Source organism: Scomber japonicus, chromosome 3 (assembly GCF_027409825.1).
Source record: "Scomber japonicus isolate fScoJap1 chromosome 3, fScoJap1.pri, whole genome shotgun sequence".
Taxonomy (NCBI): Eukaryota; Metazoa; Chordata; class Actinopteri; order Scombriformes; family Scombridae; genus Scomber; species Scomber japonicus.
Genome location: NC_070580.1, coordinates 19402100 through 19429040, shown reverse-complemented (window position 1 = coordinate 19429040; position 26941 = coordinate 19402100). Strand labels below are relative to the sequence as shown.

Sequence of the window (26941 nt, the reverse complement as noted above, 5' to 3'; positions counted from 1 at the left end):
CTATTAAATTATACTTTAGGTTTTTATTGCTCCTGTTCTGAAACAGGGTCTCGAAACGGACAAAACCATGAATTAGCCAGAAAACAGAAAACTGTTAGATTACCTGAAAACAATTGGTTTGATTTTACTCTAAACTTGTTCTCATTTCTGTCTTTGGCTGATTTTGAACAACCAGTGAAAGAGCACCTTCACCTTTCTCTGTGTTTTGAGTTAAAACCAGATCACTCAAAACCTAATATTTGAGGACTGTCTGCAGGTTAATGAGTAAACCCCTTTATTTGGAGATGAGTGGTGGAGTAAACATGTTAGTCATAGAATAAATGTGGGTGGTTTAGGATAATGGGTCATGTCTTAAGCCCCATGCCACACAACCTTTAAGCTCTTTCACTTTGTCATTTGAAGTATTACACCCCACAGACCTTTATGTCTTTTATAAAACAGAAACACATAAGACCCTTAGAGCATATAGTAAAATGTGACAGTCAGCAGTACAAAAAAGAAGTGTCTTGAAAAGTCTTATTAAATGACCTTATGTAGCTGTTTTGTATAAATGTTTTTGTTTTCCGTTTCTGTAAATGAATGAAGCTTTTAGGAAGTGACCATTTATCTCCAGTGGCAGGGTTTCTTTCTGTCAAGTCCTCAGACCCCTAACAGCGCTCTCTCTCTCTCTCTATCTCTCTCTCTCTCTCTCTCTCTCTCTCTCTCTCTCTCTCTCTCTCACACACACACACACACACACCCACACACACACACACACACCACACACAGGTTTATGATAATGAGGAGCCTCAAGGCGCAGGGGGAACAGGAGCCATTTTCACCATTCACGCGGAGTTGCGCGGACGCTGTTGTTGTTGCCGGCGTGTGAGAGAGTGTGTGTGTGTATGTGTGTATGAGAGAGAGAGAGAGAGAGAGAGAGGGACAGAGGGAGAGAGAGCAGCTCCGGACAAGGTTACTGCGGTTTTACCTTTTAAAACAAACTGGAGAAGTGCGCCCGCCGAGAGCATGGCTCTTCTGCAGAAAAGGGAAACTCACAGGAGGAAAGTTTAAAGGAATAAAGGAGCTGCAGAAATTCCCACTCCGAGACCCAGCTGAACACAAACTGAGGAGCAATGCACTTCGTTAAATGGGATTTGTTGTTGATTTTCTGCTGGTGTAAACTGGTTTCGCTGGCGCATTGTTACACCGTTCACATCAGTGAGGATGCGGAGCCAAGGACGGTGGTGGCCGGTGTGGAGCAGGGCGCACGGTGTACTTTGGATCAGGTACTCGCTCCGAAATTCACTGAGCGGTTTCTGGAGACCGACTCAGCGGCAGGCATTGTGTTTGTTTCTGACTCGATAAAGTGCCCCGCGCTGCGCTCAAACCCCTTCACCGTGTACACTGTGGCGGACTGCACGGACTCTGCAGGTGCTGGCTCCGGCTACAGACACCTCATCACCAGCCAATACAACGTGCACGTTCACGGTAGGAACTGTTCAAACAAGCATAAAAGAAAACCTGAGTGGGACATGGAGGTCCTCAGTTTGTTTAGCACCCACAGCCATCACCGCGCAGAGTGCCACCAGGCGGGCTCTGCTTTATTCGCAGTGGGGGGTCTGCTACCTGGAGCCCCGACCCGCTGCAGAGTCACCAACAGCCGTGACTTTTACTTCTCTGGGGGGGACTTGTTTGTGTCTGAGACACTGTGCTGGATGCAGGACACACTCCTCGAGCTGGACATGCTCTGTGATGTACTCACAGGAAATGGTTTAAAATCTAAAGTGAACCCCATCTCCATCCACTGGCGTGTGGGACAGGGCCCCTTTAGGCAGGGCCACATAGAGAAGCTATTAGAGAAGGCATCTCAGTCAGATTCAGGGATTGTGAGCAGGAGGAGGAGAAGCATCAACAGCAACCCACAGTTTCAGCCTCCAATGTACCAAGTATCTGTGGCCGAGAATCAGCCTGCAGGCACTCCTGTTGTTGTTTTGAAAGCAGTGGATGCGGATGAGGGGGAGGCAGGCAGGCTGGAGTATTTTATAGAAGCTCTTTTTGATAGCCGCTCCAACAATCTTTTTGCTGTGGACCCAGTCAATGGTGCTGTGTCCACAGTGGAGGTGCTGGACCGGGAGACTAAAGACACACATGTGTTTCGTGTGACCGCAGTTGACCACGGCACACCCCGACGTACAGCCATGGCAACCCTCACTATCACAGTCCGTGACACTAATGATCATGACCCTGTTTTTGAGCAGGAGGATTATAAGGAAAGCATCAGGGAGAATCTAGAAATAGGCTATGAGGTGTTAACTGTGAGGGCCACTGATGGGGACGCACCAGTTAATGGTAACATCTTTTACAACATCCTCAACAACAACGGGTCCAATGATGTATTTGAGATTGATTCAAGGTCTGGTGTAATCCGCACCAAAGGCCTGGTAGACAGAGAGGAGGTGGAAGCATATATGCTGTTAGTTCAGGCAAATGACCAAGGTCGTGACCCCGGGCCCCGTAGTGCCACAGCTACTGTTCACATAGTGGTAGAGGATGACAATGATAATGCTCCCCAGTTCAGCGAGAAACGCTATGTGGTTCAGGTGCCAGAGGACATGGCTCCTAACACAGAGATCCTGCAGGTGACTGCCACAGATCAGGACAAAAGCAGCAACGCTATGGTTCACTTTAGCATCATGAGTGGAAACACCAGGGGACAGTTTTATATCGATGCTCAGACAGGTAAAATGGACCTGGTGAGCCACCTGGATTACGAGGCAAATAAAGAATATACTCTGAGAATCCGAGCTCAAGATGGAGGACGCCCTCCACTGTCCAACATCAGTGGCTTGGTTACCGTACAGGTGTTGGATGTTAATGATAATGCCCCCATTTTTGTCAGCACCCCATTCCAGGCCACCGTGCTTGAGAACGTGCCACTCGGCTACTCCGTCATCCACATCCAGGCAGTTGATGCAGACTCCGGAGACAACTCCAGGCTAGAGTATCGACTCACTGAGACCACGCCACACTTCCCCTTCACCATCAACAACAGCACAGGGTGGATTATAGTAGCAGCCGAGCTGGACAGGGAGAGTGTAGATTTTTATAACTTCGGAGTGGAGGCCCGAGATCACGGCTACCCTGTCATGTCCTCTTCAGCCAGCATTAGTATGACTATTCTTGACGTTAATGACAACAACCCTGAGTTCACTCAGAAGGAGTATTACATGCGACTAAATGAAGATGCAACGGTGGGGACCAGCGTGGTGACGGTGTCAGCTGTGGACCAGGACAGCAACAGTGTGGTGACATATCAGATATCCAGTGGAAACACCCGTAACAGATTCTCCATCACCAGCCAGAGTGGAGGGGGGCTCATTACACTGGCGCTGCCTTTAGACTACAAACTTGAACGCCAATATGTTCTCACAGTCACTGCAAGTGATGGCACACGCTTTGACACTGCCAAGGTGTTTGTTAATGTCACAGACGCCAACACACACCGACCTGTGTTTCAGAGCTCACATTACACTGTCAACATCAACGAGGACAGACCAGTGGGCACCATTGTTGTGGTTATAAGTGCCACAGATGAGGATACAGGTGAGAACGCTCGCATCACCTACTTTATGGACGACAGCATCCCTCAGTTTGACATAGACTCTGACACGGGCGCTGTTACCACACAGATGGAGCTGGACTATGAGGACCAGGTTTCCTATACACTCGCCATCACTGCTCGAGATAACGGCATCCCACAGAAGTCTGACACCACCTATCTGGAGATTCTGGTAAATGATGTGAACGACAACTCTCCCCGCTTCCTTAGAGACCACTATGTAGGCTCTGTGATGGAGGATGTGCCAGTGTTCACCAGCGTGGTCCAGGTTTCTGCCACTGATCGAGACGCCGGGTTGAACGGCCGTGTCTTCTACACGTTCCAGGGTGGGGAGGACGGTGATGGAGATTTTATAATTGAATCCACCTCTGGTATTGTTCGCACGCTGCGCAGACTAGACAGAGAAAATGTGCCTGTTTACAACCTGCAGGCCTTTGCTGTAGATAAAGGTGTTCCTGCTCTGAAAACACCAATAAACATCCAAGTAACAATCCTAGATGTGAATGACAACCCCCCAGTGTTTGAGAAAGATGAGTTTGACATCATGGTGGAAGAAAACAGCCCTATAGGTGTTGTGGTTGCACATATAGTAGCCACAGATCCAGATGAAGGGAGTAATGCACAGATTATGTATCAGATAGTGGAGGGAAACATCCCAGAGGTGTTCCAGCTGGACATCTTCTCTGGAGAGCTGACAGCATTAGTGGACCTGGACTATGAAACAAGGTCTGAGTATGTTATTGTGGTCCAGGCGACCTCTGCCCCTCTGGTCAGCCGTGCCACAGTTCACCTCAAACTTGTTGACAAAAATGACAACGTGCCCGTGCTCAAAAACTTCCAGATCATTTTCAACAACTATGTGACTGACAAATCGAGCAGCTTCCCTACTGGAGTGATCGGCCGCATCCCCGCCCATGACCCCGATGTCTCGGATCAGCTCCACTACAGCTTCGAGATGGGCAACGAGCTGAACCTAGTGCTCTTGAACCAAACAACGGGAGAGATCCAACTGAGCCAGGCCCTGGATAACAACCGGCCCCTGGAGGCCTCCATGAGGATCTCAGTGTCAGGTGAGACTGTTAGGTAACTCTCTGTAATTGAAGACTGCACCCAGTGAGTGAAAAACAGTGCAGTGAGGAGAGACCTGCCTTACTGTGGTGTACTGCTCCATTTCCATTAACATGTCCTGTGTCTTCATTTACATTTTCACTTCACTTCACCGGATAATGGAAGTGATGATGACTTAAGTATGTCTTTCTTGGCTTCAGTCTTCCAGAGTGATTTCCTTGTAATAGAAATATTCATGAAGGAGGAAGGAGATTAATATTCACTGTAGGATGTTTGTAAGTCACTTCCTTTTAAAAAAAAGAAAGAAAGAAAAAAATATGTATCTAGGCATTCAGATTCTACATTGGATTTAGATGTGTGAGGTCAATTGTTTCATTTGTTTACAGAAAGGGAGATCCTGTAATTTTTGGACCCTTATTAAGGCGGTCGTTTGTTTGAACCAGCCTGATTTAGATCCGTCTATTGTCAAGATTTAAATAGCTGTTTGTCTGAGCACGTCTGTATCCTGTGGGATCCACACTCCAGTGGGCAGACTGATCCTGCCCCATAATTGCCCATCATACACCCCCCCCCCCACATACAATAAAAGACCTAATTCAATTATGAACTGTTTCTGTAGCTTGAAGAGTTGATGTTGTTTAAGTGTTGTATTGTTTGACTGGCTTGTTTTCCTGGCTCTAATTTGACAAAGAGGCTAAAATGTAATAGTTGTCAGTGTTCCCAGTTTACAAGTGTTGAAAGCTGAGAATACTGGTTTGATTGTGTTTTTAAATATAGGTTGAGTTGTGGGTCATTGTGTGTAAGAAGGGTGATGTGCTGTAGGTCTAAAACAAGCCTGATACCTTTCTGTTGCTTTGCTAATTACTGTTGGTGTTGTCTTCCCTAGCCCGCATGTTTTAAACCACCCCTATTCCCCCACATCTCTAATTTTATATGCCAGCACAAATTACAGTTTTATTTTCTCTAAAAATGTGACTGAACTTGAATTGCATCCACAGAGGGTAGGAATGTGTGGTTACCCTCTGTTGGAGCTTATTTGACGCAGCGTGATCCACTGTAAATCTGCCTTCTCTTTGACCTTGGCACAACCTAAGAGAGAGAAAGAAACAGAACTGGGGGTGTCATTAAGAGATTGGACATCAGGGTTAAAGATGAAAGGCAGATACTTAACAAGAACAGTAAAAAAAAAAAAAAAAAAGGCTGGTGGGAATCTTGGGATTTCTTTGATTTTACTGAATGAGATGGTGCAAGTGAAGATTCAGTTACTACATTGCATTAAGTGCTTTCCTATTGACATAACTTGACAGTGAATAGCAAATACTGTATGGTTTGCATGGGTAGTCATTATAATGGATTGGAGCTGTGCTTTGCCTCTCTGGAGAACAATAGTGAGCTGTCGATTGAGGGGCAGGCGCTAGAGCTCATACCAGGCTGTGGTTGGGGGCAACAGCTGTGACTCCACCAAGGACCAATTAGAGAGCGTGTCTCCCCGCGCATCCAGCACCTGCTGGGGTATATGTGTCAGCACCCCTGCAGGAGACAGGGGGAGATAGAGGGAAGGGGCAGAGGGGGAAGGGTAGAGGGTTAAGTTGTGGTTGTTTAAACTGGGAACATGTTGGAGAGTACAGTATTACTGTAAGAGAGGGGGAAAGTCATTAGACAGTGACTGTTGGAGGAGGAGATGGGGTAGGAAGATGAGCTCCTCCTATAGATGCTGCTGACCCCAATTTTCAAAGGCTTTCCCCTTTAGGGACCTCCCAAGTCTTCCCATTATCTCTCTCTTTATGCTGCCGTTTAAGAGGCCCCTTATGATAGACGATTTTTGATGGTTTCTTTTGTATGTTGTTGGACTGTGATTAACATTGTTTCTGAGCACTGATCTCCACAGTGAAATGGATGTAATGGTTCAAATGCAGCCTCACTTTCCTTTAAATTTGAAGTGTTTCTGAGACGCAGTAGCTTTGGGAAGGTAACCTTTAAATAGTAAACCACAGATTATGATGATCGTTTTATGGTCAAATTTGATCTCACTTTGGCTTTAAAATGTTTGAATCCACTATTATGAACCCATAGTCACACAAGTGACTAATTGTAAGCATATTCATGGATAAACATTACTCTACCATTTGTGGACCTATAGCTATTCCAAAAAAAATGTAATCTTAGAAGCAACCTGTAAGAAAAACAAAATAATAATAATATCTTAATATTCAATACAACTTCATTCATTAATCTCAGCAAGAGTAATTCACCGCCCAGGACAACAATACACACGCAATTCATATATAAAATCCAGACCCCGCCTCCCCCAACACATACAAACAGACACACACACACACACACACACACACACACACACACACACACGTTAACGTCATGATTTGGTCGCAAAGCACCCAAAGCCTCTGAAAAATCTTTGAAATGTGCTGTGCTGATAAATGTGAACAATTTTAGATGACAATAATTACATATAAATACATTTTTCGTCCAAACAAGCTCAATAATTGGACCAATCTTCTCAGCAGAGAATATTGCTCATTGTAATTCAGACTGGCTCAGTAATCATTCAAAACCCTAAGCAGGTACTTAAAAGCATTTCTAACAATCACACAACCCAGTGATCCAGGTGTCTTTCTGTGTGTTAGCTGTGTGTGCTGGCATAAATTGCTGATTAAAATTATTAAATGATGTCAGCCAGTTTTGCAGTCTGACTTACAGCAGTGATGGGTGGGTGCTGCGCCTGCCTCCATGCTGAATGTGTAAAAGGAGACAAACTTTAGGGTGATGTCTGAATTAACTTGATTCAGAATTGTGGGATTTGTTGTATTCCTTCTTGTATTTTTGCCATGTTGAATACAAATATGTGATGTTCATTTTAGTCATGTGTCACTTCTCTATTATGAGGGGAATTCTGCTCACACTAGGTGAGAGGCCGGATGTCGTTTGTGGGATTAGATTTGCTGCATCCTGGGATCTGTCAGACCTGTGTTGACACACTGAGGGGCTGATCTACTCTTCCCAGGCAAGCGTGAGCCTGCATAAATAGATGTTTGCGTTTGATGGTAGATTTTTTTCCCTCCCTGCTTTTCTTTCATCCTTAAGCATGGTTAATTTTCCTATAGAAAGCATAGCCAATCCTTCATTATCCTCTCATTTTTGAACGTGTTGTTTCACTGGCTTCTTTCAATGTGAGCTCAATTTGTTGTCTTTTTTTGTAGATGCACTTTAAGGCGACCCTGTAGAAGTGACAGTTAGTTTAAACAACTACTATTGCAAATACATTATGCATACATTATCCTCACTGTGCAATCAGGACACTTTGCCCTTTGTTTTAATCAGATTCTGTGCCTGAGCCAATATCGTGCCCCATGCTCACTTTGAAAATGCCAGTGCAGAGATTTAACAGACAAATACGCCCCCACAACTAATGATGCTAGTTTGATTCAGCTCACATCACACTGCAGGTTGTACAGATGCTTAAATTACATGGTGGACAGCAGATATTCTCTCTCTTTGGTCACTGACAGCTCAGAGAACCTTTTTAAGTTTCAAGTGTAAGACTGAAGTGGATGTGGATGCTCCAAGGTTAAACTGCTCTGTTGTCGAACTTGTCTCAGCCAAACCTGTTGGCATTCAGCCCAACTAGCTTCAGTGGACAAGTTGTTTTGTTTCATGAGAAATATTTGGTCATTTCTGGCTCTTTTGTTATTGAAATACATTTATCTAATGGGGTTCAAACAAGAAGTTGCACATGGTTCAATTCATGGTTCAATAATGTTTTTTCAAGGCTCCCTTGCCTTGCCCTTCGCTTTCCTTGCATAAGATAATGCTACAGGACTGGAATTTTAATGGAGGAGACTCTGCTCCGCCACATACAGTTTAAGTAAGAGCCAACGTAATTTCATTACAATCTATTAAAACTTTAAGCTGTCTGCAGAGGGACTTTCTCAGGGGGTTTTCTCATCAAGACTGTAACACTAGCCGATCAAGCTGCTCAAATCTGCCATATTATGTATATGTATGTGTGTGTGTCTGTGTGTGTGTGTGGCCTCCAACAGCTGGAGTGCTCTGATTATTTCTCTCTTCTCCATCATGTAATTATTTCACTCAAATTGAGAGCACCTTGAATTTTTCTTCTGTGTTCTTTATGGTTGATGAATTCCTGTTTGCCGTATGGTTGATTCATAGTGTTCAAAGCCCATGTATTGCGTGACTAGAGTCACCCGTAATGCGCTCCTTTTCATTCTTCAGCCCGCTCGCCTCCCTGGACGGCGTTAGTCACACTTGCAGGCTTGCTTGGAATGTTTGTAGCACTGTTTCTCTTCTTTTTTCTTCTCTCTTTAACATCACCTATCACCTTGATCCTGTTTCTCTTTCCCTCTTTTTGTTGGCCTGTCACCAATCCCCATTTTTCTCCTATCTGCCTGGGTCTATGGCTCTCACCCCTGCAACCTCCACTGTTCCCTCCCATCATTTCAAGCTCCTCCACCCTCCCTCTTTACCCCCCACCCCCTCCTCCCTCCTCTTTCTCTCTGTCTCTCCCTCCTTTGACTGTTGTCCCCCCCTTCTCTCCCCTGTGAAAGGAAGAATGCCTAAGAGAAATGCTTTGTTAAGCACCCAGTTGTCATGGTGAGCCCAGCAATGCCTGAGAAATTCCTTGTGGGTGGGGACGAAGGGGTAAGGTCCCTTTTGTGGAACGAAGATGTGGGGGAGGGGAGGCACATAAAGTTCTAAAGAGCAACTGTCCCCCCTCTCTTTCCAGCGAAGCATGTTAGGCTTTCTTTGGACCTGTAGTGCTCCGGGACACGGTGACCTGTCCTGCCGGCTGCAAGCGTTTTTATAAGACATGCAGCCGACACCTGACAGCAGATATAAACTTTCCATCTGCTGTGTTTTTGTAAAGTCTATTCTTGCATGTGACAGATTTCAGAGGCCCCCTCTTTTAAAAGCACCTGAGAGTTTTAAGCTCACGGTGATACGATAGTGTCGTCTTTGAGCTCTTTGATTTGTGACACAGATGCGCTCAGAGAGTATCCGGTTTCTTGCTGCCGGCTTGTTTCTCAGCAGCAGAACATCCTCTGCGGGCCTCACTTCTCTACGCTTGGTCGCATTGAAGGTCCGGAGGAGCTGAGGTGGGGTGAGGGTGAGGGTAAGGGTGCGGGTGTGGGTGAGGAAGAGGGGGCGGGGGATGACATCATCTGTGTGTTAGGAGGGGAAATCATGTTTGGGATTAAGGCTGGTGCATTGCTGGGGTCGTGAGGCATATATCTCAGCGTTGTCCTGCATTGTCCTCGCTATTCCAGCAGACAATGGGAGTGGGCTCCGTCTGGAGCTGCAACCCCCTCCCCACCTGTCTTTGTGTCCACTTGTTTGGCCCAGTGCTGCTGTCTTCAGGAGAGCCTCACCGGGCCTGTTATTCATCGATGAATTACCCAGTTTACTGTACTGTAAGTGTCTGATAATGACACTTTAAAGAAAAAACCTGTTCCTTTCAGTGAGTCACTGATTGAGTACTTATAATTAAAGCTGTACTATAAAAAGTGTGTTTCTCTTCTCATGTGTAGTTACAATACTTCCATACCTCCACCGGAGAGCAGAAATCATTACAAGTAGATGCTTCTCACATTCTGAGAGTGACAGATTGTGCTTATTTAACAGGCGGTTACCTTGACGCTACATTGCACTCGTTTAGTGTCTAACCAGACCAGAGATTTCACAGTGACCTGCTTTCATATGCTTCAAGACAGGAGCACAAACTGTCAGTGTTAGACTGTCAGACCAGTCAGACACAAGGTTAAGAGGTGTGACTGCTAGAGGTGGCGAACCTTAACGTGCAGGATTTTAAAATGCTTTGTCAGTCTCTAATATATATTAATAGTGACAGGAGGGCGTCAGGCTAACTAAAACAGATGGTTTCCTCATGAGCTACTACAGTGGTGTGATTGTGTTTTCACAGTTTGATGGCACTGTATGATTGAGAGAGATGCCGGTTGATTCTTTTTCAGTTTTAAAAAAAGTGTTTCCAAAAATAATTTACTTACAAAAATAACCAGGAAAACTTCATAAAAAAAACATAATATGCTTCAGTTGGGTTTTCTTTCAGTAGTTGTGTGCTCTGTTTTAAAGCTTCTCAATAAACTTTGTCATTGTGCTGCTGGATGCTCAGGATTCAATATCTTTCAAATGACCATTTGTACGTTTGAATAACAGTCTCATGCTTGGTCACGTCTCTGCATGCTAATGTCTCTTTACCATTGCGCTGGCAGTAGTTTTCCTCTGATATGCAAATGTTCTGATTGGAGGAGTTCAGACACTTTTCTGTGGCTCAAAAGCGGCTTTACTATAGAGGAGGAATCTGTGGAATTCTCTCCTCTTCTGGTTTTCAGATGCAGCAGAAAAGTGTCATCGGGGGGATGCTGTGGCAGGGTCCACAAATGAGTACGAATAGCCTTTCTATGAGATAGCCAGCTTTCCGGGTCAGCTTTCCTCCTGAATGGAGAAATAAAGAGAGGAGGGATTTGTGGTTTTGCTCTGACTCTTATGGATTGAAATCCTTGGGTTGACATTGAGCTACACAAGCAGTTTTCAGTATTGACTTCACAGGCACTAAAGGAATTAGGTGTTGTTTTGTGCGGTTATCATTACAGCTGATCTTTGTTCTTTTTTTTAGCGTAATTACTCTGCAGATGAAGCTAAAACAGCAGTTACAGCACTGCAATATTTCAAAAACAAGGTCAGACATGTATGAATATTTATTTAACATGTATTTTGTTTTCTGTTCTGAAACAAAAGACCAGAACAGACGCACACGTGCACGCAGTACGAGGTGTGAATGGCACATTATGATACACAGTGTAATTTGCATTGCCTGATTTAACGGCCTTAACATTGCTCACATACAGATAACAGCAAATCTGCTGTGTGGGTGTTTGAACATGCTGTCTATTCCCTCCTCTGAGAGTAAGATTTGCAAGTGGGTTTTCTGTTATACATGAGCTGGTAGTGTTCAAATGAACTACTGTACTTCAGCCAACAATGCTACCACCTTTTCTCCTTCCTCTCAACCTGGTGGAGGTGAGAAATAAAAGACTTCATCTGCTGTTGTCTCCGTACCCTGAAAGATTCCTCAAGGCAGCGCTGATTAGAGAATGTTTTTGGTGATTAGAGAAGCTTTAATGTTGTCTGCGCCCTCACAGCACGTTTAACCCTCAAGGCTGCTAATTTCTCAACTACCTCGACTTCTAAGGTAGGCAGTATAGTGCAGTATAGACGACTGCTGTGAGCTGCTGTAGATGAACGGAGGCCTGACAGGAGTCGTTGGAGTATTTTATTCAGAGGGTGGTGGTGGTGGTGGTGGTGGTGGTAGTGGTGGGGTGTCAGCTTTGGCCGTTGCTTGTCTAGTGGGGGGTCAGGAAGAGGGGACGGGGGTTTTGGAGAGGGGGTTTAGGAGTAATGAGATGAAAAACCTGCCCCTCCCTTTGCAGCGCATAGCCTCCACCCCCCGACCAGTCATCACTCTTCATTCATGCAGCAGTTGAGTGTCGAGTATGTTTCACCTCTCAGTCCTGGTTAATTCAAGCAGGCCGCTCCTCAGCCACATTTTACTTGATGCTAAAGAGCGAGCCGCGTCCCTTTTGATGGCCAGGACTTGAGATTCCAGCTTTTAAATTAAATCGACACCAAGCAGAATGCACTTAAAGAAGGAGACGTCTGAGGAGTTTGATCTGGTATTAGACTATTTTAAACACCGTCAGAGCACCAAGCCACTGAGCTGAAACATCATGATAAACTTCTGCTCCCTTGATCGTTTAACCCATATCAGGCCTCATTAGCGTTTGCTCAGAACAGCATTTTTCTCTCTTTTACTCGAGTGTTAATTGAACCTCAGCGTGCTGACTGGTATGAGGGTCAGGATTAGGCCTGTCATCCTGCTGTGGTACTGTTCATCCACACACTGGAAAAAACACTCAAGTCCATTACCATGAAGATCTCAAGACACCAGAAGCCAGAATGGAAAAAAGTCTCTTTAAAGAATAACTTCTGAGTAATTTCAATTTGGCATCTGAGTACATTTGTAGTCATATTTTGGCATTTTCCTCAGTGATCCTCCCTAGGTACTGCTTTAGCTAAAAATACACAAGCAGCACTTTTACTCTTGTTCTAAGATGTATCTTGTTGTGGTTTCAGTTGTCTTCTGTACTTTTGAACAAGCATCTTGCTCACAGAAAAGCCTCGTCGGATTTCACTGCTGACCAGCTTTACAGTTCAGCGTTGATGGGTCTCAGCAGCTGTGAGGTTTAGTCTCAAACTGGCTGTAAACAGGTTGAGGTGGTGACACAAATGAGCTGCTGATCTCTGACTCTGGAGGGTCAAAGCTTCAGAAAGGACAAGTGAAACATAATAAATTAGTTAGGGTCACAACCACACACACAAACACACACAAAGTAATTAATGCATGCGATTACAGGCTCTTCAAGAACAGAGTATTTAATTCTAATTAAATTAAACTGTGTCCTGTTATTGGCCCCACAGGGACTGTACTCCCAGGCTCTGTGGTTTGTCTGATTGGTGTGTGGTAAACATGTTGTCTTCCTGTGACCTTGGGTGGACTCGCTGGTGTTTTTTGTCAGCAATATGCAATTATTTTTAACAGTATGTTCATACTGAAATAGCTTGTAAACATGATTTATTGGGGTTAATACCGAACCACAAAGTCCTGACTGTTCTTCCAGTTTCATAGCAGTGCCCTTATTTATTTATGCTGTTTAAAAAATGAAATTGGGACTTATGTGACAGATAAAAGCAAAAATACTCAACTTTTTTCTCCTACTTAGAAACATAAAAATAAAACCTATTTGTCTCCTAAACTGGTTAAGAGTAAATTAGATGGCTGCTGTACAGAGCCAGAGGTGAGACATGTGATCACTTCTGAGCTACTTTTAAAGGTTATTCTAACACTTTGACAACAAATTTCTTGATAAACGTTTCTTATTCTTCACACTCAGTGAATATGTTTTTATCCATAAGTCTCTGGAAGATAATTCTTAGAAGTTTTATAAATGCAGGCCCTGATCTCGCAGTTTCATCCTAAACACGCGACCAAAACCGAAACATTTTCTAACCATAAACTCATTAAAAGCGGAGCGGCTCGCTGGTTGTAGCTGTAGAGGCTGTGAACTGTAAAGACATCCAAAGCCCTGATCCCTCCAAAGTGATTTTTAATTTATGATCCCCTATTGATCTTGGAAATGGGACCCCAGCTTTGCGCTCTTTGATGTAGTGAGTTCTCAGTGCGTGCTGCACATACTGCAGTGTACTGATGCTGAACAACTAAGACAGCCACTGCTCAACCTCATTACCTTCTTTACCCGGAGGTTCCCCCTCAACATGACACACTTCCAGCTGCCTCTGAGGGAAGATCCACCACTCTGAATCACAGAATGAACGTGGTTTTTGTGTGGCTTCTTCTTTGCATAGCATCATTAGACATGAGATGAATAGCTGCTTGAGAGAGTCGTTTGAGTGCAATTATATATCAGCTCTCCGCTGTCACGATGATAAATGGTATTTTTATAGTGTCTCTCATGTTTTTGCCCTTCCCCACAATAACTGGAGGCTGTATGCATTGGCTCTGTGTTTAACCTGCACATTAGAAGGAGGAGCAGCTAGGTTTATGGCCTGTGAACAGCCGCCCTGCTGGAGTACACCTGAGCAAGAGGGGGTTGCAGCTCTGATAATGATATAATGGGAATGTTGTTTGTATTGTAACACTTGTATGGTACCACCAAATTAGCCATTTGTTGACATTTTGTAAAGCTATTAAAAGTTTGGAGTCTGCTAATCATTTTATGACAACCACATATTCACAAGTTTAAAGGCACCACATGGAGTTTTTGACCTCTAGTAGCAATATGGATCAGTGTTTTTTTTTTTTTTTATAAGTGGGTCTCCGGTTTGTTTGTCTCATGCATGGCAGCACACAGTCCTGCCAATAGTTTCATATTATTCCTCTGATATGCAGGTGGCTGTAACGCACCAAAAATGCACCAGGGACAAAGCCGACTTAAAAAACAGCTTTACAATTATTTCATTAGGATGGAAATGCTTTCAACACTAAATAGATACACACATTGCACTTACACAGCGTGAAACTTCAGTTTGGTATTATTTGAAACATTTGATTTCATAGTTGAGAAATTTGTCCGCAGGATTTCTCAGGCTGAGTAATGTATTCAGAAAGTGTCTTGTTAATGCTGTAAGGGTTAAATAAGACCGTGGAGGTCAGTGAGTTTCTCTGTGCGTCTGTAGGCTGAAATATTTAATGATGGTTGTGTTTCAGGTCATGAGCTGCATCCTTAACAAGCTGACTTTTTCGACAGAATATGACATAACAGGTCAACAAAGCCATGTCCCACTTCTAAATGGGATTATTTCTCTTTTGTTTTTGTCACACATAAATAATTGGTATTCAACCGCTACAATCCCACAGTGGTCACTGGTGAATACATCAAGCCAGGCTGAAACTTCACCATTTGTTCTTCTTGACTGGATGTTTTATTCACTACATTGGCTTTTATAATCCTTCACACACGTTATGATTGAGAATTCAAAGCTATATGGATGGATATTTATTCTTGGCTTTATACATTTCTTGCCAACTATGCGTCATATGTTGAAGTGAGGGGGGGTACAGTTCACAAGACATTTTAGGTGCAACTTGCTGGTTTTATGTAATGAGGACTGCTTAAATGCTCCATTAGTTTTGAGAGCTGCAATGGGGGCTCACACTGATGCTGCAGTGAAATGTCCGCAGACCATCTCATGTTTAGAGGAGGTGCAGGTTCAATCCATTAACCTTTAGTCCTCTTAAGGTGATGCTTTAATACATTTTATCTTTTCCTTTAGAGGAAGTGACACAGCGGGCACAGCTCTGTTTCCCTCTTTTCTGTTTCTCATCTTTAAAAATTAAAAAAACCTCAATATAACCTTTAAACGGTGCTTGACAAGCTTAAATAACTGATAAACGGTCATCTCACCGGCGAGGGGGAAGCTCTGAAGAGTTAGGGTCGGGGTTAGTGTCGCGCTGCTGAGGCTGATGTCTCTGTCCTCAGTAATTTGGTCACAGACTCCTTCTGATCTTTATCCACCATGACTTTGTTGACATTTTCTGGGAATCAACTGGGAGATTTGACGCTAACTTTGTGGTCTAATTAGGCCAGTCTCACCGATTTGTTCTCTCTCTGTCTTTGTCAGTCTGTCTCTCTGCAGTCTGAGATCTCTAGTAGACAGAGTTAAACAGAAATCCATATATTGCGGTCTGGCTGTATGTTTCTTTACAGCAAACAGCCCATCCTTTGTGTTCAGATGATATTCATTTAGTAGAGTTTTTGACATTCATTATTCCCTAGACAGTTGAAAGTAGGCTTCATTAATATTTCAGGGATAAAAAGCTGTATGTCTCCCCTCCCCGACCTCCCAGCTGATCATTTATGTTCTCTGTCGTTATACGGAGGCCTCAACCTACAGTCAGATATGCTCTTTGCGTGTCTCCCTGTAAAACATAAAGTCCATTTATTCACATGCCTCAGTTTATTATCTCAGGATTTCTTTGCTGTGACGTTTTGGCTGATTTTCTATAAGGAGAAAGAGAGATAACCTTCAGAATACCGTGAATGTTTACATTGTAGATTATTTTCATGTGATTTCTATGTATTTGTACAAATTGGAGGTAGCCTTGAAAACAAAAACAGCTTGTTTTTGTTGATTTGATGATACATTCGTGACATTATTGAGTATTGGAGAATTTAATTAACCTACATAACAGTATTTCATCCTTCAAGTGAATTAAATCAAAAAATAAATCACAGACTCTATTTTAATTATAGTTTTTCTTTCTTCCTCAAAGTTCTGTGATGACTAAACCTGCGCTGCTTCACTCTGCTTTGCTTGTATTGACATATAGATCACCACCACCTACACAAATACACACACACACACACATACACAAGCTTGGCAGTCCCGTAACCACAGTGTGTGTTTAATCTTTTCCCTGGCGCCACTTCCTAACTGAGAGCATTCCTGGCACCCAGAGGCCCAGAGGGGTCCAAACTCTGGGCTGAAAGCAGTGTCACACTTCAGAGCTGGCACCCCATCTCAACTAAACATCCCTCTTTTCCTCCTTCTTGGCTTGAACCACCCCGCTTACCCTCCGTTCCTGAGCGGAGGATCCTTCCATGGAGAATGCCCTCTTTGAAGGATGGTCTGGTTCCTTTCAGGGGAGATTCTCCTCGCGCTCAGTTTCCCAGCGCTGCGTCTCCATCTGGAGCTCTGCCCGAGCTCCCAACCAAGAATGTGAATTGGCAGAGGACATAATTAAGGCGATGTCTGTCCTTATACATGGACTAACCTTTAAGAGCCCCTGTTCACTGAGAGCTGTTTTTTTTTCTGGCTACTGTTGCTGATGCAGAGTATCAGTTATAATGGACTTGAATGGATCAAGAGAAAACTGTCCGAGGTAGAAAATAGATTGTTGTTGGTTTGTTTCTGTCAGGTTAGAAAGGACCCCAGTGTCTACAGTAAGTAATGTGTTACTCACATCACTGCAACTCTGTAATAACAGCAGCTGAAACACTTGGAATAAATAAAACTGTCAGATTTTTCAGGGACAGTTTGTAGCTGCCTGTAGAGCTCGCCTTGATTTCAATAAACCTTTTGTGTGAACGTATGTGTGTAGAAGTGAGTATTTGCGCGTGTGTGTGTGTGTGTGTGTGTGTGTGTGTGTGTGTGTGTGTGTGTGTGTGTGTGTGTGTGTGTGTGTGTGTGTGTGTGTGTGTGTGTGTGTGTGTGTGTGTGTGTGTGTGTGTGTGTGTGTTCACAGCTGCAGGGTTTTTCTTATGTGACTGATGAAGACTCTGCTAACTGTAAACATCTTAAGGTGAATAAGGTCACCATTTAAGCCTGTGTAGCTATGCATAAAAATGAAACTAAAGAACTACTGTTTCATAGCACAAACTTGTAACACTAATGCTACTAAGTAATCAATTATCTCATTGTTTGAATATTTTTATAATCAATTAGTCATTTAAAGTAATTTCAAACAGAAATGCCAACAGTTTTTGGTTTTCTCAGTCTTGTATGGTATTAAATTGAGTATCTTTTGGTTTTGGGCGGTAGGTCTGACAAAACTCTCTGTATATATGGACTTGGGCTCTGAGAAACTGTGATATGCATTTTTCACCATATAAATAGACAATTTACAGACCAAAACCAGAAAATAATGAGCAAATCCATAATAGTAATTGATTGCACTATAAATAAGATAATTAAAATATTTTGCATTTATAGTTCTCAAAATCATGTGTTTAATATTTTATATTTCATACCTTACACCAGTGGTTTGCAACCATTTTGCTCAATAACCTCTAAAAATGAAGCAATGTCTACTTGCGTCCCCTCTTCACCCATTCTATATATCAAGAAAATATGAAAAGAGTGATTTTACATTCTCAGATTGATTCATTTGGATACTTTTTAGAAGTTTACAAAACAGGTTTTCTTCTTTCTGAACCTGTTAATCATCTCATGACCCCTGAGATTAATTTTGTGACCCCTTAAAGAGTTTCAGACTGGGGTTGGCAACCACTACCTGAAACGATTCATCTGGGATTCATTCAAATAATCAGAATATTATTATCGATAATGAAAATAATCATTAGTCGCAGCCTTAGATGTAAATTTGTACCGTCTTGAAACAAACAGATCCTTAACTATTCTGCAGCTGTCATGGCTCTGTTACGTTCTCTCTTCTTGTTTGCAAGTGTTTTCTTGTGTACACAGGTGTGTTGTGTGTGTGTGTGTGTGTGTGTGTGTGTGTATTTACAGTAAACTGTGAATTAGGGGAGCGACCCTACCCATTTCTGTTCTTTGATTTCTCTCCACTTCCTCTGCTAAGACCCTGTATTATTAATGTGCTGGAAGCTCTTGACTGAAAGCAGAAGGATTAAAGCCGTGTCAAACATGCTTCAGTCTCACTTCCTCTATGACCCCCCCATCTCCTCCTCTTCCTCCTCCTCCTTCTCCTCCTTTTCCTCCCCCCTCCCTTGGCACTCTGTGTTTAAACTTGCCCAGTGCCAAACAGGGATCTGGTAACTTTGGGCAGTGCTGTTTGTTTGTGTGAGTTCTATGCACAGGTTCTGCTCTCTGGCTGGCGTCCAGACACCCCAAACAAAGCGTCCCATTGATTATTTTGGAGGGAGAAGCCGAGGCTTGTTTTCATGACACATTTGATTTGAGTGAGCTGGTTTTGTGTTTGCTCTTGAGGCGACAGATTCCTGCAGGCCAGCGGCGAGGCAAAATGATGGAGGTCTCTATCTGTGACCTTAAAGTGCGACTCTGTAACTTCTGAAAGACAAAATGAAAAAATCCTCCTTTTAGAAATGAACTGTTGATTCACAGGAAATTAATCGCACCATTTCTCAATTCAGCTCAATCAGCGAGTTAACTGCTATAATTTGACTTAATCTGGTGTGACCAGGAGCTCATAGAGGCTGATGTTATTTTTGTCTCCGCAGTTTGTTTTTTCTTATTTGTAGCTAATTCTATTTGCCCAGATGTATTTTGTTTAGTTTTATTCTTTAACTTCATCATGGATTTACTGTAATATGTGGTCTTGTGTTTCATTAGGTTTTGTATATATAGAAAAACTTAATACCAGTTATGGGGACACTGTTCAGCAAAGGTTACACAGGGTCACTTTAAACTTTTACTATAGATAAAAAATATGAAAACAAGAAATTTGATGAGTTTGGGTTTTGAAGTTTTAATTACACATTATACATGCAGTCCAGGTTTTGGCAAAGCAAGTGAGTTCAGTCTGATATTGTGCTGTTGGATGTTTAAAACTGAAAAATAATCATAAAACTCAAATTGTTCTGGTTGAGTTGATGGCAAAAAGGGTTGAGAAACACGAGTTTGAGTTTGTTGTGCGACTTTCATTTTACGTGGACGAAATCCCGTCACTGGGCAGAGAGGTACATAATCCAGGTTAAGATGTGCATCAGTTGCAGCCTCTCTCGATCTGCTGCTAACAGACACAGATCCAGGTTTTGTGCTTGTTAGCTACATACAGAACTTCCCTTTGTGCTCTTTGTGATCAAGGCTGTTTTCATTATAATTTTACTCCTCAGTGAGCAGTGCTCTGACTGCTGCTGTCTGTGACTCTCAGCTGAAACGCAGCTCTCCTTTTTAATGTGGTTAGAGTAGCAAAACAAGCAAGAACATGAGCTTAATAAAGTCATAATTCACTAGATTGCTGAACTGCTGGCTGAAGTATGTTTGTCATGCAAGGCAGCATGATGATCTTATTCAGCAGTAATATGTCAGTCTTTACTTAATGAAGGCCTACCATGGGAATTATGTATTGTACAGTTAAGACCTATTGTACAATAGCAGAATTGAAAACACTACATATCTACTTTCAAAGCAGGCTGGAACATTTACAGGATTTAGTATCAAAACAATAGGATAAAAACCAGAGATTTGCTGAGCCGAGAAATGCTTTGAACTGTTTGAGACTTCAGGCTCTCAGTATGGCATGTATAATGAAGGAGCATCTCTGCTTCCGGACAAAGAAAGTAAAGAGTGAGCTGTGAATACAGGCACAAAATTGCTGATTAGAAACTTGGAATGTATTGAAAGGAAACAATACACTTGTTCTTTCCTCGTCTTGGCATACGTCTGCTATCTGTTCTGGCACATGAGGAAAAACTAGAAAAACACTGGTCCAAGCCAAGAATACAAGTAAAGACAGAGTTAGATGTGTATGAAATCATGTAAGTGTCTGTTTGTACACTGTTTGTTGTATGTTTGCTTTTAATTCCATCACTGTGGTTTTACATTTAGAGTAGCAAACATGCTGATGTCTGTTTACACATGTGGGTTGGCCAATGCACCCGGTGATGTGATAGTTGATGTTGTATAAATCCTCCACCATGCTTGTACCTCCATCTGTCCCGCACGTAGCTGCAGCAGGTGCTGAATGAATTGACGCTGCGATCCCCAGTAACTTTTCTTTAGACTTATCAGCTCATCTTTTAAAACAATATTGAATGTTTTTGGAGGATGAAAACATCCTATTATTTAACAGATACACAGGTCTGGTAAAATTCTCTATTTTGTTCTTACTGTCAACAAATCCCACAAAATAAACTGGCATATGTGGCCAATGAACATGGCCACTGCAGTTTATTTTGAGAGAAACCAACTTTCATTCATTAACGGGGTAAATACTATTCACCTCTGTTTGGGGAACATTTGCTCTGAACTACAGTGCCCAGAGAGACTGCAGTAAGATCATCAGTCATGTGTTTTCTCTTGTCTCTTCAGATGGCGTCCACTCAGTGTCTGCCCAGTGTCTTCTTCAAGTCACCATCATCACTGATGAAATGCTGTCCAACAGTATCACACTGCGGCTGGCCAACACCTCACAGGAGCACTTCCTCTCCCTGCTGCTCGCCCAGTTCCTGGACGGTGTGGCCCGTGTCCTCTCCGCCGCCCCCGAAGACGTAGTCATCTTTAACATCCAAGACGACACGGATGTCAGCGCTCGCATCCTTAACGTCAGCCTGTCTGTGGCCGTGCCCGTGATGGGGGAGGGACAGCAGCGCCCCCCTGGACTCGGCCAAGAAGGGGACAGGGGCGGCGGAGAGGTTGAAGGTGGTGGTGGAGGCGCAGAGTTTTTCGGGTCAGAGGAACTCCAGGAGAGGCTGTACTTAAACCGCAGCCTTCTGGCTCAGATCTCCTCCCAGGAAGTGCTTCCCTTTGACGACAACATCTGCCTGCGTGAGCCGTGTGAGAACTACATGAAGTGTGTGTCTGTGCTGAAGTTTGACAGCCTGGCACCGTTTGTTGCCTCCGACACCATCCTATTCAGACCCATCCACCCCATTGCCGGGCTGCGCTGCCGCTGTCCTGCCGGCTTCACAGGAGACTACTGCGAGACTGAGATTGACCTTTGCTACTCAAAACCCTGTGGAGCCCATGGTGTGTGCCGCAGCAGAGAGGGGGGCTACACCTGCGAGTGCTTCGAGGACTACACAGGTGAGAGCCTTCATTTCATTTAATTACTGATGAAGGTTGTTTTTTTTAACAGTCAGTCTCATGGCTTCATTAAACAATTAATAACATTTGTGTCTTCAAAGATAAAAATGGCAGCAGTGTGAGCCAAGCTGTCCACAATGTTAATTTCTTCTCCTTCACAAAGATCCCCTGGGAGCTTTAATGTCTACATCTGTCCCCTTCATTACCCTCCTCAGCTCTTTATTGAACCAGCCTCTTTAGAGACACAGCCTGTCCTGTACACTGGTAGCCTTCCCGACACAAGCTGAGTGATGAGTTATTGATTAGATTATCGCTTCAGCAGTCAGTCGTAGCAGAAATAAACTCAGCTGTTGAGGTCATTTAAGCTGGGTGCCACATCAGTTTGTATTTTCCAGATCAGGAGAAGTTAAAGTTGCTTGTGGCTTTAATCACAGTGATCTTTAAGAAAATACCACCCCAATCTTCATATTGAATGGTGAGGTTTGTTTACACCTGCATTATTAGCAAATATTGTCATTTTGCTGCAGTTTTTTGTTCAGCGTTTGTGCTGCATCCTGCTGCCTTTAAAAAACCTGCATACCTAGATATTTATTGACACCTACGCTCAAAAGTTCATCCTGAGCTGTAGGAGTGGATTGTGTTTCAAAGCAAACGTCCTAAGAGAGGGAGGCATGATGATATAACAAAGCTACATCCTGTCCTGTGATTCCTATTTTAGAGGCTGCATGGGGACTTTTCAGAGAGAAATTTACTTTGTCTTAAGTGTTTTGCGTTGGAGAAAACAACAGCAGTTCCTCTGTTCAGAGTAATATCGCTGAGTGGAGTAAGGGAAGGAAATTATTAATTATAGATGGCTACAGATGGAAAGTGTCCCCTGGCTGTAAAGTAGCCTGTGGTAAAAATACCTAAGATTAAAAAAAATACTGTATATACAGTATATCACAAAGCACATAGTATGTCGAAACAGAAACGATAATGAACAACTAATTTATTACTGTCGGCAGCAGAATTACAAACCAGCTGCAGAAATTGTTATTCACTCTTTGCTCCAAAATGTATTCAGGTCCTCAAAGGGTTAAAGCTTGTCTGCTTGCTTGGTTTATGGTTAAAGGAAAGAGGGATGAGTTAAAAAAGAGTTGAAAGAGGACGGGAATTAAAATATGCTAATGAATGCAGTATGAATATTAGGGTAGTTGCCCCCAGTTTTCGTTGAGAGGTTAAGTGGGTCAAATTTTGACTTTTTAATGTGGTTTAGTTTCATGTTGTCTTTGAAGCATCATGTTGGTTTAGTACACACAGTATGGTTGTGTGTGTTACATATTTGTGCTCTGTTTATTTCTTGTTGTTTGTGATGATGTTGGCAATTCATTTTCTACTACAACTACAACTAATTATTGCAGCATTGAAGTGTAAATATGAGGTTTCTAGCCCAAAGTGACTGGTTGTTGCTGTATTGTCATCTCAAATGTATACTTATATACTACTCTGTGTGATGGATAGTATAGAAACTGACAGGAGACATGGGGGGAGAACAACAAAACAACAAAAGTCCCCAGCTGGAAGCAATCAGGACAATAATAATTAATTGTTATGTTCTTTTTTAAGATAAAATGTCACTGATTTTAGCTTTGCAAATGTGACTATTTTCAGTTTTTTTAATCTTTGGTATTAAAATGAAAACATGTGAAAACAACAATGTGAATTTTACACAATTTGCTGACATTTTACAGAGGATTGATAATGATAATGGATTCATTTATAAGAATTTATGAGACAAAACAATGATGAAAACAATCATTAGCTGCAGCTCTGCTTTCTGATTTTAACCTGTGCTGAAAAAGTTGTTACCTCAACTAATACCACTCATAAGCAAATGTCTCCTATTAAGAAAATAGCTATACTGCAGAGCCAAAACAACAGAAATTCACGTTGTCTTTGAGCTCTCAGTTAATGGCATCGGCTCCATTATTCTTCATCCAACATTAAAAGGTTTTTCACCTATTTATGCCGCTGTTTATGGAGCCTGAAATAGTGTCGGCATCTGAGTGTGTGGGCTCAGTCACAGGTTGAGTGGCACTTACATATTCTTATGCACAGTTGTGGGTGTCGGAGCTGAACTATAGGTGCTTTTAACGTGAGAGGGCAGAGAGAGAGAGAGTGAATGTGTGAGTGGGTGAAGTGGGCGTATTTTCATTTGGCTACACCGAAAGCAGCAGAGACCACAGTTGGCCACATTAATCTCCATCAGGTGGGGGTTTTGGTCCCAGATGCTGTCGTATCCAGTATGCAGGACTCGTAGAGTTATCTAAGAGTAAATATGCTTTTAAAGTTAATGATTTAAGAGGTTTGAATCACGCTGACAGACTGTCTGATCACACAGGCAGGTTTTACGTGATGTATTTTCCTCTGTGATCTACAGCTCCCACTATTCTACTTCAGGGAGTGTTTGGTTCATCAGTCTGTACACTGTGGTGGGGCTATATGTGTATGTGCGTGTGTGTGCGGCTGTGCGTGTGTGTTGCTCACTCCATGTGTTTTGGATGGGTAGCCGAATAGCTGCAATTATGTGTGTAAGAAAGTTGGATGGACAATCTGGGGAATGTTTGTGTTAATGGTACATGGACGTGCATGTGTGTGTGTGTCTGTGTCTGAGTGTGCGTGGTGTGGTGTGGATCTGTTGGACCGTGGGCGTTGCCAGATGGTAGCAGGAAAGAAAATAAAAAAATATAACAGCCATCATCTTCGCTACTCTTCAAAAGGACAGTGTGAATGATTCAGCTTGGTTGAGACATTCTGCAGACGCTGAACAACAAGATGTTATCCAGCTTTAGTTCTCTTTAAAAGACACAACGTGAGCAACACTTTGTCTGAAAAATGACTGAAACGCAGCATCACAACGCAGCATGTGTTTGTGATGATTATTCACCAGCTGACCTGTCTCTCTGTGATGAAAGAGTCACTTTATCTTTTCTCTGGTAACTCATTCAGAAATCAAGAATGCACTTGTGGTCTTTTTACGTGCAGACTTTTTTTTTTTTTAAGTAAGGCTGATTGATGTTTACACTCCCATTTTCAAATCATCTCACACCAGTGTTTGAAATCAGCACCTGCCAAGCACTGAAAGCCACTAAATTGTGTCTCAGAGAGATGGCATGAATAAAAAAACTGATGCCAGACACATGGACTGTTTTATAAATTAAATCATTTGCAGATTGTTGGTCTTTTTATATTCATACATGATTATAATGCCACACAGCATAGGAAGGAAAAAGAGAAACATATTTTTGTTAAAACGCTGACATTAAAAGTTCTTTTTGAAGCAGCAGCTCACAAAACAATTTCAGAACAAGGTCCATTAGTAGCTGTTCTAGGGATTTCAGTCATATCACACAATCTTCCTCAACAGAGGCTGTCATACACAGACATTTTGCATTTCCATTTTTAAGAACTCCTTTATCTGCTGAAGAAGATTATGTGATTCAACCAAAAGCGGCACCAATATAGTTTATCTCTTGGTACAATTTTTTGGACATTCTTTGAACCTTTTTCATCAGTGTTTCTCTCTATAGTGTTCCACCGTGGTGCTCCTGAGATGTAACAAGGTTAGATCACAGATACAGGTCGAGGTCATGTATCTATTGTGTTATCGATCACCTTGTCTCATTATAAAATGTATCTTCATAATCCTGAGCTACTTTTTACATCAGCCGAAGCTCTTTGCGCCTCTTCTTCATTAGGGAGACTCCGTGCTTGAACAAACTGAGTCTCTGCTGTAGTGAAAGTGGAGCTTGGTGCTTTCGGTGTATCTGGAGGGATCAGCCCACTCAGGAGGAGCAGTGATGCTCTCCTGTAACCTGGCAGCTCAGAAACGCCTGTTCAGGTACAAATTCCCCTGCAGGAACAGTTTACTCATATCATTGTGTTTTATAGTTGCGCTACATCCTTTGACAAATCTATTTTTATCAGGTATTGAATAACTGAAAACTGCTTCTTGTGATTGTTTACTGGTCGGATAAACAAGAGCTGCTGTGGCTTTTCTGTATTTATATCTGCAGCAATGTGAGCAACATAACCATTAAGCCTATTGATTTACACTAGTCTGTTTTGTTTAATCTCTTTGTCCTCTGGGATCAGTTAATGATGAACGTGGCTAAAAGACTAATAAAATGCTACATATCCTTTTTGCAGATAAATGATCTGCTTTTTTATTGGATTTGACAAAAACAAGAATATTTTTACTAACATATAGACAGAGGTGTTAACATCCTTTGTTAATGTTTGTATATAATTAGGTTTATTAACTAAAAAACAAAGATGAATTAAAGTTGAATTTCGTATGCATCAGAGGGAGCGGCAGCCCTGGTAGCGCTACTGGAATTCAATTGTTAGAGCTCTGAATTTTCAGGAATTTCTGACATTGTGTGAATATCATTCTCTGTGTGTAGTACAAGGTGATGGAGATAACATTGGAAATTGAGAATGCATTTGCTTAACTCTGTTTAATTTAGGCTTCAGTTCCTGTTGCCCATAGGCAATACTACATAATTGAAATATTAATGTAGCAATACATTTACCAGACAGCAACTGACATGGATATACATCATCATGCATAGTGGGCATTGCATATAGGAGAAAACTGTCACTTCCTGTGTCCACTTTGTTACCTATGGCTGACTTCCTGTTGTACGAAGGTAGCCCTAGGACCTTGACTCAGTATTAACATGAAGATGTGTATCAAGGATGAGAAATTTGGGGCAGATTGCACAATATAACCTGGAGTTACAACAACATCCTCATTCATATTTGGGGCAAAATTCACCAGTAAGCCATGTTTCATGAAAACTCCAGAGGTTTTTAGATGTCAACTTCCAAATTTGAAATCACTCATGTTAAATTTGTAGGGAGAGTTTGTTAAAGTATGCCTGTCAATGATTTCACTTGCAATCCTGTTGGATTTAAGGCATGACTACAAGAGGCTTTTGTTCAGTCATGAGATGTTCCATCTGCCTACAAAATTTTGTACAGCCATGTCAAATTTTAAGTTGGGGAGCTTTGAATGGGAATTTCCTAGGGGGGCCCTCGAGCCATTTTGCCACACCCAAGCTCAGGACTCATATCAGATATCAAATAATGCCCCACTATGTAGTTCTCTGGCCACACCTGAGCCCAATCTTAAAT

At 42.6% G+C, this 26941-nt stretch overlaps 1 protein-coding gene across 1 annotated transcript in view; it reads left to right on the top strand.

The window, feature by feature from the left end:
• Positions 1-1112: 1112 nt before the first annotated feature.
• celsr2 (cadherin, EGF LAG seven-pass G-type receptor 2) overlaps positions 1113-26941 on the top strand; it is a 57355-nt gene continuing 31526 nt past the window's right edge. Inside the window, exons 1-2 of the mRNA XM_053316633.1 lie at positions 1113-4668; positions 21050-21763. Coding sequence (XP_053172608.1) covers positions 1113-4668; positions 21050-21763 — 4270 coding nt within the window. The remainder of the gene's footprint in view (positions 4669-21049; positions 21764-26941) is intronic.